The sequence below is a fragment of the Typopeltis vanoorti genome, chromosome 3 (genome assembly GCF_054136105.1).
Source record: "Typopeltis vanoorti isolate ZY-2024b chromosome 3, IOZ_Tvanoo_1.0, whole genome shotgun sequence".
Lineage (NCBI taxonomy): Eukaryota > Metazoa > Arthropoda > Arachnida > Uropygi > Thelyphonidae > Typopeltis > Typopeltis vanoorti.
This window is the reverse complement of record NC_143551.1, coordinates 59056420-59071293: the sequence shown is the minus strand read 5'-3', so window position 1 is coordinate 59071293 and position 14874 is coordinate 59056420. Positions and strand designations below refer to the sequence as shown.

Genomic DNA, 14874 nt, shown 5'->3' with positions numbered 1-14874 from the left:
AAAATTATGATTTCTTTTTAGGGCAATCAATCCATGATTGATTGCCCTAAAATCACTCATTACAACTTCTGCTGAAGCAAATACATATAATATCTATATCCCACCAGGATTACAGGTCACAGTGCAGATTGGAAGTCATACAAAGCCACCTTAACACTGCAGAGTAGGACCTGAGATTTTAACAACACCCTGCAATGGATAGATATCGTGAACAGTGTCTAGCCTTAGCTTAACACTTCAGGAAATTATCAATCATGTGACTGATTATATATGTCAACTTGCACACAAAACGTTCTTCCCGAAGAGGGATAAGGGCTCTACCAGAGTCCTTTATTATGCATGTCTAAGCAGGTACTATATCCAAGCATATCCCTTCATAAGAGGCATCACACATTTTTTATCTCATATCAGACCTTGATTGCATTATCCTCTGGACATAGACACAGAAACAGTACATAATGTATCTACCATTTGTTTGTTGCATGATACAGAATCTCAACAGCTCAAACATATCAACATATAGTATCAAAAAGTGTTCACAGGCATAGATCATTGACTGGTGGTCACTTTCGAGTCTAAAGTTGAGGTATTCATTCAAAAATACAGTCAAAAGGAATCTGAGCAGATATTCAACCTTCATATCAACTGTAGCAGCAGTGAACTTAGATAACATGCTTGCTGTTGTTTTTGCTAAAGCCTGGGGCACTCTGCAATAGGAACCTGAATAAAATCACAACATAAACACATGCACTCAAGAACATTTTTCATTGGAAAAATGTCAAGCATCTTTTCTGCTATAACAAGGTGGTAGTAGAATCATAGAAGATGCTAACAAAATTCTCCTGCAAAGTTTCCTCAATGTACTATAAAGAGCATCTGATCAACCTATAAGATTTGATAAAAGCCTGCCCTTCTCTACCAAAAGAAGAACCTCCAAGTTACCTGCTGAATTTTATCAATTTTTCTTGAAACAGCTTAGACCTATTCCCCACATAATGTGGATGTAGCTGTGGAATAATGGCTTCTAGCCCAGTATAACATGTATCAATCTGTTGTCACAACTGTAAAATAATATCAAAAAAGTATTGCCAACATACTCAAACATTCTGACTGAAATAACAGACAAGCACCTGAACTATTCTCTCCCAAGAAGATCCATCCACAAAAACTTGCATCTTATTAGGGATCTAAGAAGTGTTGCAAACAACAGTTAAACCAATGCTAGATCAAGAAAAAGCTGTTGATTATTTCCAGGGCTTGAATGTACCAGGGCCAAAAGCCTACAATTTTGGCCATATGGCATAATTCAAGCCATTAAAATGTTACACTAACACTGATAGTTGGTTCATTTACTGCATAAAGATTTAACAATGGGCTTACCATACCTATATCATACAGCAGAGGTATAGAACAAGGCTGTTCTGGTCTCCCTTTATGCAACTGTCATAGAATCCTTTGAATAAACATGTTAGGTAAGCAACCAATCTTAATCATTCTTACCAAGCTATAATTTTAGTGTCTGTTGATGCTGTAGCACACCAGGAATATCAAGAACTAAACTAAAAACGTGTTTGTTTAATTTGTAGTGTCTCTTATGTCTGGTCACTGATTTGCAGACAGATACTTAGTAATTCACCTAGGAGAACATTCTTATGTAAATAAGAACTGAGATAAAATTTAATATGCTGAACAAGTACTAGAAACAGTAGGTTGCAGTACAAACCACTGCAGCCATAAGAGGAAGAATAATAATTATTAAATAGCTGCTAGTGTCCTTCACAATACAATAAAGATTCTCATTATCCTAGAACACTTAATAGATTAACTGTATTTTTTGATAATGTGTAACTAAATAAATTTATTTCTTGCTCCAAAAAATCTTGTAGTTGGGTCTCAAAATTTGAGACCCAACTACAAGATATTTTTATGCTCTGTTCTTTCTTAACACCTAACAAAACCCAGGAAAAGGTGCATAAATATACCTTCACCTTTGCTACTAGAGACATCCTCTCTCCTCTTTACATTTTAAGAATCTCGTGTACCCAAGAAATTAACAAATTTTTACAAAGACGATCTTCAAAGATGGAAGAGCTTAAATCTATAGACAGTTTTAATAGAAGGTTTGACAATTAAGACAGCTTCACTTCCTGAGATTCTTACGGAACCCATCTTCAACAAGATGGTAAAAACTCCCCATCATTGAGAGATAGGTCTTCTCTTCGGCATGAAGCCAGCAAGGTGTGAAAGTGTTAATTAACATTCTTTCTCTGAGCCTCATGTGGTGCTTTCCAAAAGTATTTGCAAATTTCGAATTTTGCAATTAGGCTGAACAGACAGACATAATTGAATCTGCATTTCAGGCAACTATGCCTGAGAGTAGATCTGAAGAGGGATTTCAATCTTCCATGATAGAAGACTCAGTGCTGATCTTTTCTGTACAAAACGGTAATAAATAGGCAAGATACTCAACCTGAAATGTGAAGTAGGATAAATTAAAGCACTCTGATTCAACATTTCCAGCATATCTTCAGATAATCCCTTATCATCCTAACAACCATCATTCTACTTGGGCCTATTCTACCACAGTAGTCAAACTAATGCCAAAATTCAGTGAAGAATGTGGGACAGTGTACTTCTCACTCTTCTCAATATATATATATATATATATATATATAGGGGAAAAAAAAGAAGGTATATATGTTGTTACACACAATGCTGGTCTGAAAAGTTCTCGGCCTCGACCATAGATGGTAACACTATCGGCAAGATATTTTTTTTTTCTAAGTTGGTACATCTGTCATAAGCATCCATGTGAAATAGCAAGTCATTCTATCAAGTAGTTTGTTTTATACAGCTGTCTGAAGCAAAAGTGTTGTCTGTATCCCTTGAAATGGATAAAATTGAGTATCACGTGGTTATAAAATTCTTTGTAAAAGAAGGTTTAATGCCAAAAGAAATTTATTCGCAATTCATAAAAGTTTATGGGCACTCTTCTCCTTCATTTTTGACAATTAAGAAATGGGCTGCCGAGTTTAAATGTGGCCATACCAGCCTCGAAAATGATCCACGTGAAGGACGTCCAAAAAGTGTAACAACACCAGAAATCATTGATCAAGTGCACGATATGGTATTGTATGACCAGCGAGTCAAAGTGCATGAAATTGCTGAGACTATAGGCATTTCAAAAGAACATGTAGGATATGTTTTGCATGAGTAATTGCAAATGAAAAAGCTTTGCGCAAGATGGGTGCCGTGCTTTCTTACAGCAGATCAAAAACGCACTCACATGAAAATCTCTGAATGGTGCTTGGAGCATTTTAACAAGAATAAAACTGATTTTGTGCATCAATTTATTACTATGGATGAGACTTGGATTCACCATTAAACACCAGAATCTAAACAGCAGTCAAAACAGTGGACAGAAGCCAGTTGTTCGGCATCAAAGACAGAGTCTGTTCCATCAGCAGGAAAGGTCATGGCATCAGTGTTTTGGGATGCTGTTTATTTTGTTTATTTTATATCTTGAAAAGGGTAAAACAATAACGGGGAATATTATTCCGATCTTTTAACCAGACTAGACAAAAAAATTCGTGAGAAAAGACCCAGTTTGCAGAAGAAAAAAAAAATCATTTTTCATCAGGACAATTCACCTGCACGCCAAGGTGTTTTGGCAATGAGAAAATTAAGGGATCTTGCACTATGAATTGTTGGAACATCCACTCTATTCCCCAGATTTGGCTCCCTCTGACTTTTATCTCTTCCCAAAACTAAAACTCTTCCTCACTGGTCAGCGTTTTTTTTTTTTTTAATCAAGAGTTGATTGCACCTTTAGAGGGGATATTTTGCAGATCTTACTGAGAACCACTACAAGGACAGGATAATGGTGCTGGAGCATTGTGGAATAAATGTATTAGTCTTAAGGGAGATTATGCTGAAAAATAAAATAATTTTTAAATCATAAATTTGTTTTTTTATTGTTAGGCCAAGAACTTTTCAGACCACCCTGGTAACATTGTATGTCTATTCTAAAACACTTGTTAAGACAACATGACATTTGTAGTTGCTTGAATCTGTTTACATTAAGAAAACAAAGAAGTACTAGTAAACGCTCCACAAATTTTCCCAATTTATTATGGTCTGCAGTTACATAACCAATTCTCATTTCTCAGAAAGAGAGAAATATTTTTATTACAGATAAAAAATTTCATGTCTTTATATAATTCATACATATCGAGAAATGAATTTAATTACCTTGTATTCCTGGAACCCCATACTCCAACATCCAATCTGAAAGAGATCTAACTGCACTCCAGTGACTGTAGTGCTCACTTAATTCTCCAACAATCAATCCAGCTGGCCAAATACGATGAGACTCAAACGACACAGGAATGCTGTCAATTGAGTCACTTCCTGGAATGCCATAATTTCCAATTAATGGATATGTCAACACTAAAATCTGGGCATGATAAGATGGATCTGTGAGTGACTCTGGATAGCCAACCATGCCTGTCTGGAACACTAACATAGCAATTATGAGATAAACATCATAAAACAAAAATTAAATCTTTATATTCAAAACAAACAAATTAGATAAATTAAAGATGCCAAGAAATTATAATGTTGATTTAATCCTTTATCAAATAAACAAACAAAATTTGTACATGAAGTATCTTCATGAGTGGGCTACTTGTATAGGGAAGTCAATGACTTCACATCAATTGCCTTAGTATACCATAACATAAAGCATACCTCCTTTCAGACATATATAATGCAATGCATTCTGAGAAGGGCCACTACCCAGACCAATTTTGTTGAGCTTTGAGGTATGTTAAAGTGCAGGGATACCTCTCCAAAAACACAGTGATCTACAGGATCATTCTAAATTGCACTGAGTGACTAAAGGATCAGATCACTGCTAAACTCATCAATCCTGACTTGAATCACTCCAGGGTAGTAGGCTGAGTAGTGGCTCTACTCAGTGACAGGCAAATGCCCACCACCAAGCAAGAGAAGAGCCTCTACTCCCCTGGAAGCAAGCTACCATCAGTGAAAACCACACCATAAAGGATACCAAGGTTGAAGTAATGCAGAAATCACATATTTCTCACGTACAAGTAGTTCAAAGGTGTATCACATTATTATTAAAATACTTGGCAATATTATAAATTAAAGATGCCAAGAAAGTATATTCTTGTTTAATTCTTTATTAAAGTGCAAGCAAACACAGTTTGCATATGAAATATCTTTAACACATTCGCTGCCAACTACGAGTATACTTGTAGTTGGTAAACCAGCTACAGCCAGCTACGAATATACTCGTATGACGCTTACTGCTGGCAACGAGATTACCGTACTCACCTTGAAGAAGTGAAAATGCTTGGCTTGTGGAGCTAGCATCAAAACTGTGTATTCTTATAGATGGCATATGCTCTGCACAAGCCAACTATGAGTATACTTGTATGACGCTGACCACCGGCAACAAGATTACCGTACTGACCTTGAAGTGAAATTGCTCGGCATACGGGAACAGACTATGCCGAAGTAGCATGGCAGCGAACATGTTAAGGCTGAGTTACTTGTATATAGAGGCTAATGACATCAACTGCCTTGGTATCCCATAATGTAAAGCACACTTCCTTTCAGACATGTATAACGAAACATGAAATAAATAATGTAATGGGGAAAAAAAAAAAAAATTTAGAATTCATCTTAAAATAGATAAATTCTAGTTTTAAATAATGGTTATCAAAATATAAGCATTATTATTCCCTTTATGTTTAATTTTTTTTTGGGCTGATGGAGGGGGGGGGGCAAAACATTACTACACTATCTTACATGCTATGACTAAACAAACTGACTGGCTGGTCGAAATTTTGGCTAGGAAGCCAGTGTAACAAATAATATTTGACAACAAATATAACATTTGTTAATTTCATTTGCTCACTCAGTTGGAAAATTCTGTCTGAATTAGATACCAAAAGAAGTCCTCTGGTCCTGATGGCATTCCTCCAGTTGTCCTAACAACTTGTGCTCCAAAGCCATCTTCTATTCTATGCTGCCTCTTAATGCTCTCTTACTCCACTAGCATCTACCCTACACAATGGAAATTAGCCCATGTGTAACAAAAGGGTGACAAATTTTTACCATCAAACTACTGCTCAATCTCTCACCTCAGTCCTCTCCAAAGCAATGGAGAGAACCATCACTACCCAACTCCTACACTACTTTTAGAGCACTCGAGTAAATAAATGACTGTCAGTATAAATTCTGCCAATGCCATTCAACAGGGGGATCTGTTCACCTATGTTACTCGTCTATTGACAAGTAGCATAGAAAGGTTTGGCAAATCCCAAGTGGTTGCACTTAATATATCCAAGTGCTTTCGATAAGATCTGGCACAAGGGCCCATTAACTAAGCTCCCATCATTCAGCCTGTCGCATTTCTGCAACTGTGTTGCAGAAATGCGACAGGCTGAATGATGGATCTCACAGTTTTCTCACCATCACACACATCAACATGTGTGTGATGGCGATTCCCTATCTTCTATGTAACTAATGCTGGGGTCCCACAAGGTTCTGTCCTTTCATCCACTCTCTTCTGTATATCAATAATGTGCTCTAGTTGACAATCACTCCAGTTTCACCAACAACAGTACACTACATTTGTCCTTCTCACTTGACAAACACTGCACTAAACACTAACACAACTCACAGAGTAACAACCACTGTAAACCTAAATGCTGATCTCTAAACTATTCTTCAATGGGACTTGGATAACCTTGTCAATTTCAATGCCTGCAAAATAGTTCTGCCTTATTTCCCACAAAAAAAGATACATGTTCTCCCAAGACTTACCTTTGACAACACCCAAATTTCTGAGAAAGATGAGATTTCTCTCCTTGCGATTACCATGACATCAAACACCCATGGCATAAACACATTAGAAACTACTGCCAGCTCAGATCCAAAAAATTAGGATCTCTTTCACTCAAGGCATTAGTTTACCTCTGAACAGCTATTAACTCCATACAAATCACATATCTGCTCATCCATCGAGTATTCTCACACATCTGGGATGGTGCCACCAAGAGGTCCCTAAAAATTCTCTATCAATACAGAAAGGAGCAGTCAAACTGATAAATGACTCATATCTTACAAACTCATTCTAACCACTCTCACAGAGCCATTTATTATCTTCTGCATGAAAACTTCTAATATTTCCATGGTAAATGTTCATCAGAACTGGCATTATTAACTCCTGCTCTCTCTTTCTACAAAATCCACTGAAACATGTGCAGGTGCCATTCAACACCCCTTCACAGTCCAACTCCATACTCATAGAACATGTTTCTCTTCCTCCTCCTTTATTCCTCATGCTACACTCTGGAACAGCCTTCCCTCTCATGTGTTTCCCAAGGAATACAATGCACAGGCCTTCAAATCTAACATGATAGAGCAATAATCAGAACATGGAAAACAGTCGCAAAAATCTTGGTCATCTTAAATGGCACCACTGTAGTGCCATAGGATACAAGGCTGAGAATGGCTGGGAGAAAGATAATCTATAGAAAATGAATCAAACAAGATTGTGTTCAGTTGCCAAGAGATCTAATGTCAGCAGTATATTTAGAGGGAGATATGGTTAAGAAAAGATCCAGGATATTGGACGAATGATGGGAAATATCTAAAATTCTGGTAGGTAGGTTAAAAATTTACATTAGATCATTAAAACAGTAAAAAATTCAGCTTCTCTTTGTTGGAAGTTTTTCCACTTCATTTACTATACATTAAAGATTCCAAGAAATTATATTCTTGGTTTAAATTCTTTATCCAAGTGTAAGCAAACAAAGTTTGTACCGGAACTATTTTCAGGACTGGGAAACTAGTATAAAGAAGCTTATGACTTCATATCACTTGCCTTAGTCTCCAATAATGCAAAAGCATATATCCTTATAGACATGTATAATACTATGCATTATGGAAAGGGTCACTACCCAGACCAGTTTCAACCTTTATTTGGGTCTCATCAGTGGGGGGCCAGAGCATGAGATGATACTAAGGCAAGTGATGAGCAAGTCATAAGCTTCTTTATACGAGTCTCCCAGTCCTGAAAATAGTTCAGGTGCAAACTTTGTTTACTTGCGCTTGGATAAAGGATTAGACCAAGAATATAATTTCTTGGCATCTTTAATTTATAATTCAGCTTCTCTTCCAGCTTATTCTGTGAAGTTAAAGAGGAGCAAATCAGAACTGTGAAGGCTGAAATCTCCAAGGATGGATTATCTCACTGCTTAGATAGTTTTAGATTTCAGCATTTATGAACAAGTGATGTTCAACTGCACTACTTACTTTCTGGATGAGACTAAAATATCACAAATGTTTCATAAAAACCTCAGCCTTTTTATTTTAGCTCAAAAATGCATTTTTTTTTTTTTTTAGAATGCTTATTTCAACGATAGTATCAATTGCCAACTGCTAAACATATCAACCTCTTGAGATGTTTTTGCTTTTTTTAGAATGCTTATTTCAGTGATAATGTCAACTGCCAATTGCTAAACATGACAACCTCTTGACATCATTCTACACTGAGAAGTAGCTATGCACAAAACCAGTGTTTCGTAAGGTTTTTTTTCTTGCATTCCTTTCTGCTAGTATTCCTGTGACTATCCTACTTACATGTGGAAAGGGCATCTACCACTTCTAGCAGAAAGAATCACTCCCAAACTCTATGAGGCAGGGGAGTGACCATACAGAATCCAGCAACATCAAAATAGAGCTCTTCATTAATTCAGAACTAACTTGTGGGATCCTTTTGCAAGCTCCTATCTTATGTTTTCTCTTTTGTAGAGAATTTTCTCTCTTGCCATTCAATGTACATAACACTGAACATTTGTAACTTAAGACTTTCCCTACTAACACAGAAGTGTTCCAAGCACCTTTTCCCTCTGTTCATAATCCTGTCCACTGTGCCATTTATGTTAATATCTCTCTCTGTAATGAGATTGCTTTTTACACCGAGTGTTAGGTAAAATACAAGAGTTCAATCCAATTGGCATAATGACTTAATTCTTATTTTAGAATCCAAGAAATGATTGACTCAACACTGAATAAAAATATATTTTTTTAATGAAACTAAACAGAACTATATATATCGTAAATAATTAAATTCTTCTTTCTCATCTGTCAGATGATTGATTGAGTCCCTATGTACAAATCTTGGCCATCTGGTTCTCTGCCCATTTCTGTCATCTCTGAAGCTCAATAATGATTCCATTCAAGACTATATTTGGTAATCTTTGAAAGGACATTCTCTGGAGGTTTCCAAATCATCTTAATTGCTGTTTAAGAATTATAGCTATGATATCTTCTCTATAGTTTAATTTGTGTTTGACTTGCTCGTTTGTTTTGTGTTATGACCAGCGAGTTACATTTCTTAAGCATTTCATTTTGAATGCTCTGGTTTTCTATTTCTTTCTGATAAATTAATATCTATACAACTAATAGAATTCAATGCCTTAAACAGAAACTAGAATTGATGATCTCTATCTTTAGAGGATAAAGTCATTCTCTCACTAACTCATTCTATTAATAGTTCATTTTACATGAGCTTAATTAGTCTACTACACTGAACATTGTTTATCACAATGAATGCCTATAAACAATAAATGTTCATTAGTCAGTTCTTTATTAGGCCTTTTCTCAAAATATAAAACTAACTTCCATAGGATTATGCAGTTTCCTCATTTAGCATATATTTTTCCAATCATCCTCACTGTTTTATTGGAGTACAGATATTCTTAGGTAATTTTATTATAAGATGCACATATTGCAAATTCTTTACCAGAGAAAAAACATTTTCTGTTACTACTTTATAGCTAAAATCTATTAAAATAGAGCTCTTCATTAAAGTCACTTTACCGTTTCAGATTTCACTAATTCTGTCTCTTGTTCTGATAAAATAATATCACCAGTATTCTTAAGACAGAAGACGAAACTTTCCATTTTGCACTTCTTCGAACATTTAAATAGAATGTCTACTTAATATCTCCTTTTATTTACTATTCACTTGTTGACAGTCTCAACTCATTCTCAGTTAAAAAATTCACCTTGCTACAATTTCTTTTCGAAATCTATTAATATATTCTACATTCTCAAACTTCCATTCTCTCGCTTTTTTTTCCTCCCCTTCCATTACCAAGGTATACAAAATGCTCTCTCTCTAAGCTATCCATCACTCGATCTCCTCAGTGAGCATGCCAACTTGTTCTCTTAAGCCACAAGCAAGACAGTAGTAATGGGCAATATGTAATTACTGTTGGTAAAAAGAGAATTACATAATGTGAATTACAATAAAGAACACTGAAATTATTAGAACTATCAGATATCCAGTAAGTACAGTAAAACTAGCCTGGTTGGCTGAGTGGTTAGCATATCTGTGAAAATACTAGTGGTTGTGGCGGTCAGTAGATGCCGTTGACAGACGAGGTTCGCTGTAGTTGGTGGACTCTGGGAGTAGGTGCCCTCCCACTAAGTCTTTGGACTCCCTGGAGGAGTCACGTAATAATAATAATCTAACATACTTTACATTTCGTTTTGATATCAATATCAGGCACATGGCAATTATACTCCTAAAACTAAAACTAATAAAAAGTAACAAAAAAAAAACTAAAAAAGATTCATAATTACAAATTATGATTATTTTTATGCTGATAAATCTCTTACTGGCCAAAACCCTATCCACACCTTCAATGATCATAGAGCTGTATTGGCAAACCTTCAAGTATCTCTTCATGTACAGGAAAGGAACTAAAATACCTTTTATGTACAGTATATAATTCATTTAATTAAAATGAAATTCAAACAGCAGAAAAACACAAGCTAGTAATGATATTAATTCTTCATAAGTAATGTTTATTCCCAAATTAATATACCTTGAAATAATTTAAATCTATATACTTACCAATTTCACCAGCAACATTTGTCTGGCAACCAAATAAAGTTCCGGTAAACTGAGAATTATCTTCTAGAATCAAGCGTGCGAGCATTTTCTATTTCAAAACTCTATAAAAATAATAATTATATTCTTCAGACAGAAGTCAAATGTTTAATGAAGATATCAATGTTTAACCAATAAAAGCACATTCAGTGCAGTGAAAATATAGAGTAAAATATAGAAAAAAAAGTAAAATATAGATGGATACATAAGAGGCTATTATAGTTTGCACAGCAAAAAAAAAAAAACAATTTCTTAGAAACAGACCTATTGATCAAGACTCCTTAAAGGAGTTTCAAGACTTCACAAGAAGCCATATTTAAATCTGTGGTAGAAAACTACCATAGATTTAAATATGGTAGAAATTCTTTAAAACTATGGTAGTTTTAAAGAAAAGATTATGTCGATCACTCTATTCAATCACAAAAGAAATGAAATTATGAAAGAATTAAACTAGGAATCAATAGAAGAAAAAATACAGAAATAAAATAAAACAAATAACAAAAAATAAATAAAACAGCATATCCAGCAGAGGTCTGAGATCTTGAACTATCACCTACAGACATAAGTAATCAGAGTACTCTATGCATTAAACAACTGCAAACAGACTGATGGAGTGAGTCCCTTACTTAGCAACAGTGAGAGGCTGCATGATGGAGTACAAACCTCCCATGGGGAAATACTATCATGTTCAATCCAGGTAATGTCTACATTTAAGCTCAAGAACTTGTATAATTACTTTCATATGCATACCAATTGGGGTAAATAGCACTGCATTTGCATGTAGTATTGAATTTCTGAACAGAGAAAAAAATACTAGCCTATATAGGATACTCAGACTTTTTAAGGAATAGTTAAATGACAACTATTACTGTCACAGCAAAAGCAAGTTAATTTGCTGTGACAAAGGCTCTGAACAGGTGATGTGCAAAATGCACTAATAGCTATTCATATTATTATTATTATTATTATTATTATTATTATTAAACAAGACCTCATGGAGTCAAAGACTCATCTAGGAGGTCCTTTTATCTCACACACATCTCATCGTACCGGGTCTTAAACACATTCAAACTCCTTGCGACACCACACTCTCAGGCAAGGCATTCCAATCATTCACAACTCTGCACGAAAAAAACCTGCCTCTCACTCCCCTACTCACACCCTCTTTATACAGTTTCCAGGGATGACATCTGGTTCTCCCCTGATCTCCCACTATTCTCTGTAGAACTTCTCCACCATTGATCCTATAACAACCCCTTACCAACTTGTAGGTCTCTATCATATCTCCCCTCTTCCTTCTCTCCACTAGACTCTGCAAATTACATCTTTTCAATCTTTCCTCATACTCGACATTCCAGAGGTCAGAAACTACCTTAGTCAGTCGCCTTTGGACCCTTTCCAACATCTCTTCATCCTTCTGAAAACCAGGTGACCAAATCTGGGCACAGTAGTCCATGTGTGGCCTACTCAAAGCCTTATACAATGGAACAAGAATCTCCCTACTTCTACACGTCAGTGTCCTCCTCATCATTCCCAGAAGTCTTTGTGTTGTCTTCACAATTTTGGCGATGTGTCCCCTAAATTTTAGATCCTTATCCACTATCACTCCCAGATCTCTTATTTCCTCTACTTCCAACAATATATTCTCACCAAGCATAAATTCTGCATCCCATCTTTGTTTTCCAAATTTTAAAACCTTACATTTTGCAACATTGAACTCACATCCCCATTTGCTTGCCCAATCACTCAATTTATTCAAGTCTTCTTGCAAGGCCACAACATCTTCACTACTCTTTATGGTTCGTCCCAACTTTGCATCATCTGCAAACAACTGAATATCTCCATCCAAATCTTCACCAATATCATTAATATACAAGTTAAATAGTAATGGCCCTAAAACAGATCCCTGAGGCACTCCACTAGTGACTTTCCTTTTCCTGGATATTGCACCCCCATACACAACTTGTTGATACCTATCAGATAGCCAGTCTCCAATCCAATGCACTAATCTAATATCCAACCCCATCTGCTCTAGTTTGACTGTCAACTTATCATGAGGTACTCTATCAAAAGCTTTTGCGAAATCCAAGTATATTACTGTGTATCCTTCTCCTCTGTCCAAGGAAGCAGTCACTTTATTGTAATAAGTAAGTAGATTACTAAAACATGACCTCCCTTTAGCAAATCCATGCTGTCCATCAAAGATTATACCATTGTTGTCAACCCAACTCTGGATCCTAGTTCTCACAAGCTTCTCCAACAATTTAACCACAACACCTGACACACAGATAGGCCTATAGTTTGATGCTTGAGTTCGATCACCTCCTTTATGAAGTGGCACAATCTTGCCCTCCTTCCACTCTTTAGGGACTTGACCAAGTGCAAGACATGTATTAAAAAAATATGTCAAGGCAGGTGTCAACTCTCTGGCACATTCCTTCAGAATACGCGGTGATATATTATCAAGTCCACAGCCTTATTTACATCTAGTTTACTCAACTCCCCAAACACCTCTTGCTCACTTACAGTCAGTCTCTCCTCCCCATCATCAACTGCTCTTAATCTCTCCACGAAGTCACATTCACAACATTGAAAGATCTTTATGAACTGCTCATTAAGTATCTCCACCACACATTCTGCAACAGCTGTCTTTATACCATTTCCTCCAATCAATGTCATCGTTCCATAATCATTCTTTCTTTTGCTGGCTACATATCGAAAGAACTCCCTAGGATTCTTTTTAGCTTCATTAGCTAACTGCTGTTCATACCTCTCTTTAGCTACTCTCACCAACCAAGTCACCCTCCTTGCCTGGTCTTTGTAGACCTCATGAAATTGGTTACTTCCACTTCTCTTATGCTGCCTCCACAATGCCCTTTTTCTCTGTATTGCATGCTTAATCTCTTTATTCATACATCTCACACCTACCTTATTTAACCTTCTCACCCGTGGTATACATTTAGACATTGCATCCACTAAATATTTTTTGAAAATCCCCCAAGCTGCATTGATCTCTTTTCCAGCTAACTCCTCATTCCATGCTACACCTGCAAGCTGTCTCCTGAGCTCTTCATAATCACCCTCCTTGTAGTTCCACATATACCCTTTTTTCACAGGGGTCCTTGCACTGCTGGCAACCACCCAAGTAATCACCTCATGGTCACTTTCACCAATTGGTGGATGATTTGATACCTCATTGATAATTACATCCTCCGATGAGATGACCAAATCTAAGACCCTTAATCCTCTTGTGCCCTCTGTTACATACTGTCTGAGGTAGTTATCCCTCAAAAACTCAAGAAACTCATTTTCTTTACTTCCAGTTGCTATCTCTTCATTCCAGTCTATATTGGCATAATTAAAATCACCCATAATGATCACCCTTTTCTTATTTGCTTGGCTTATTTGACTATACATTTCACTATCACCACCATCCACATTACCAGGTCTATAACAACATTCCACCAAGTATTTGATTCTATTCACCTCTATCTCACACCATACTGCCTCAAAACCACTGGCCCTATTTCCCTCTTGCATCTCTACCTTGTATGGACATAACTCTTTCTCTATCATCAATAGCACTCCCCCTCCCTTTTTACCCCTTCTATCCTCATGAAACACATCATATCTTTCCATCTCTATTCCTGTCAGGATGTCATCCTCATCTAACCATGTCTCACTTATTCCGACAATCTCTGGGTGCACAGACGCAAATAGTGCAACCATTTCATCCGCCTTGTTTCTTATACTTCTAGCATTGGTATACAAACACAACAACTCATTTCTGGATCTACAGCTAGTTCCACTGATACCACTCACTCGATGTGATCTCTCCATGCTGGACTGGGGCCATTTCCCTTTCTGCTTCTTCATTT

At 36.4% G+C, this 14874-nt stretch overlaps 1 protein-coding gene across 1 annotated transcript in view; it reads right to left on the bottom strand.

The window, feature by feature from the left end:
• Positions 1 to 14874, bottom strand: part of r (carbamoyl-phosphate synthetase 2, aspartate transcarbamylase, and dihydroorotase rudimentary) — a 489668-nt gene that overhangs the window by 452861 nt on the left and 21933 nt on the right. The window contains exons 2-3 of the mRNA XM_090390424.1: positions 10961 to 11061; positions 4252 to 4518 (exon numbers count right to left, since the gene is read on the bottom strand). Of these exons, the coding sequence (XP_090246550.1) occupies positions 4252 to 4518; positions 10961 to 11045 (352 nt within the window). The 5' untranslated portion in view covers positions 11046 to 11061. The remainder of the gene's footprint in view (positions 1 to 4251; positions 4519 to 10960; positions 11062 to 14874) is intronic.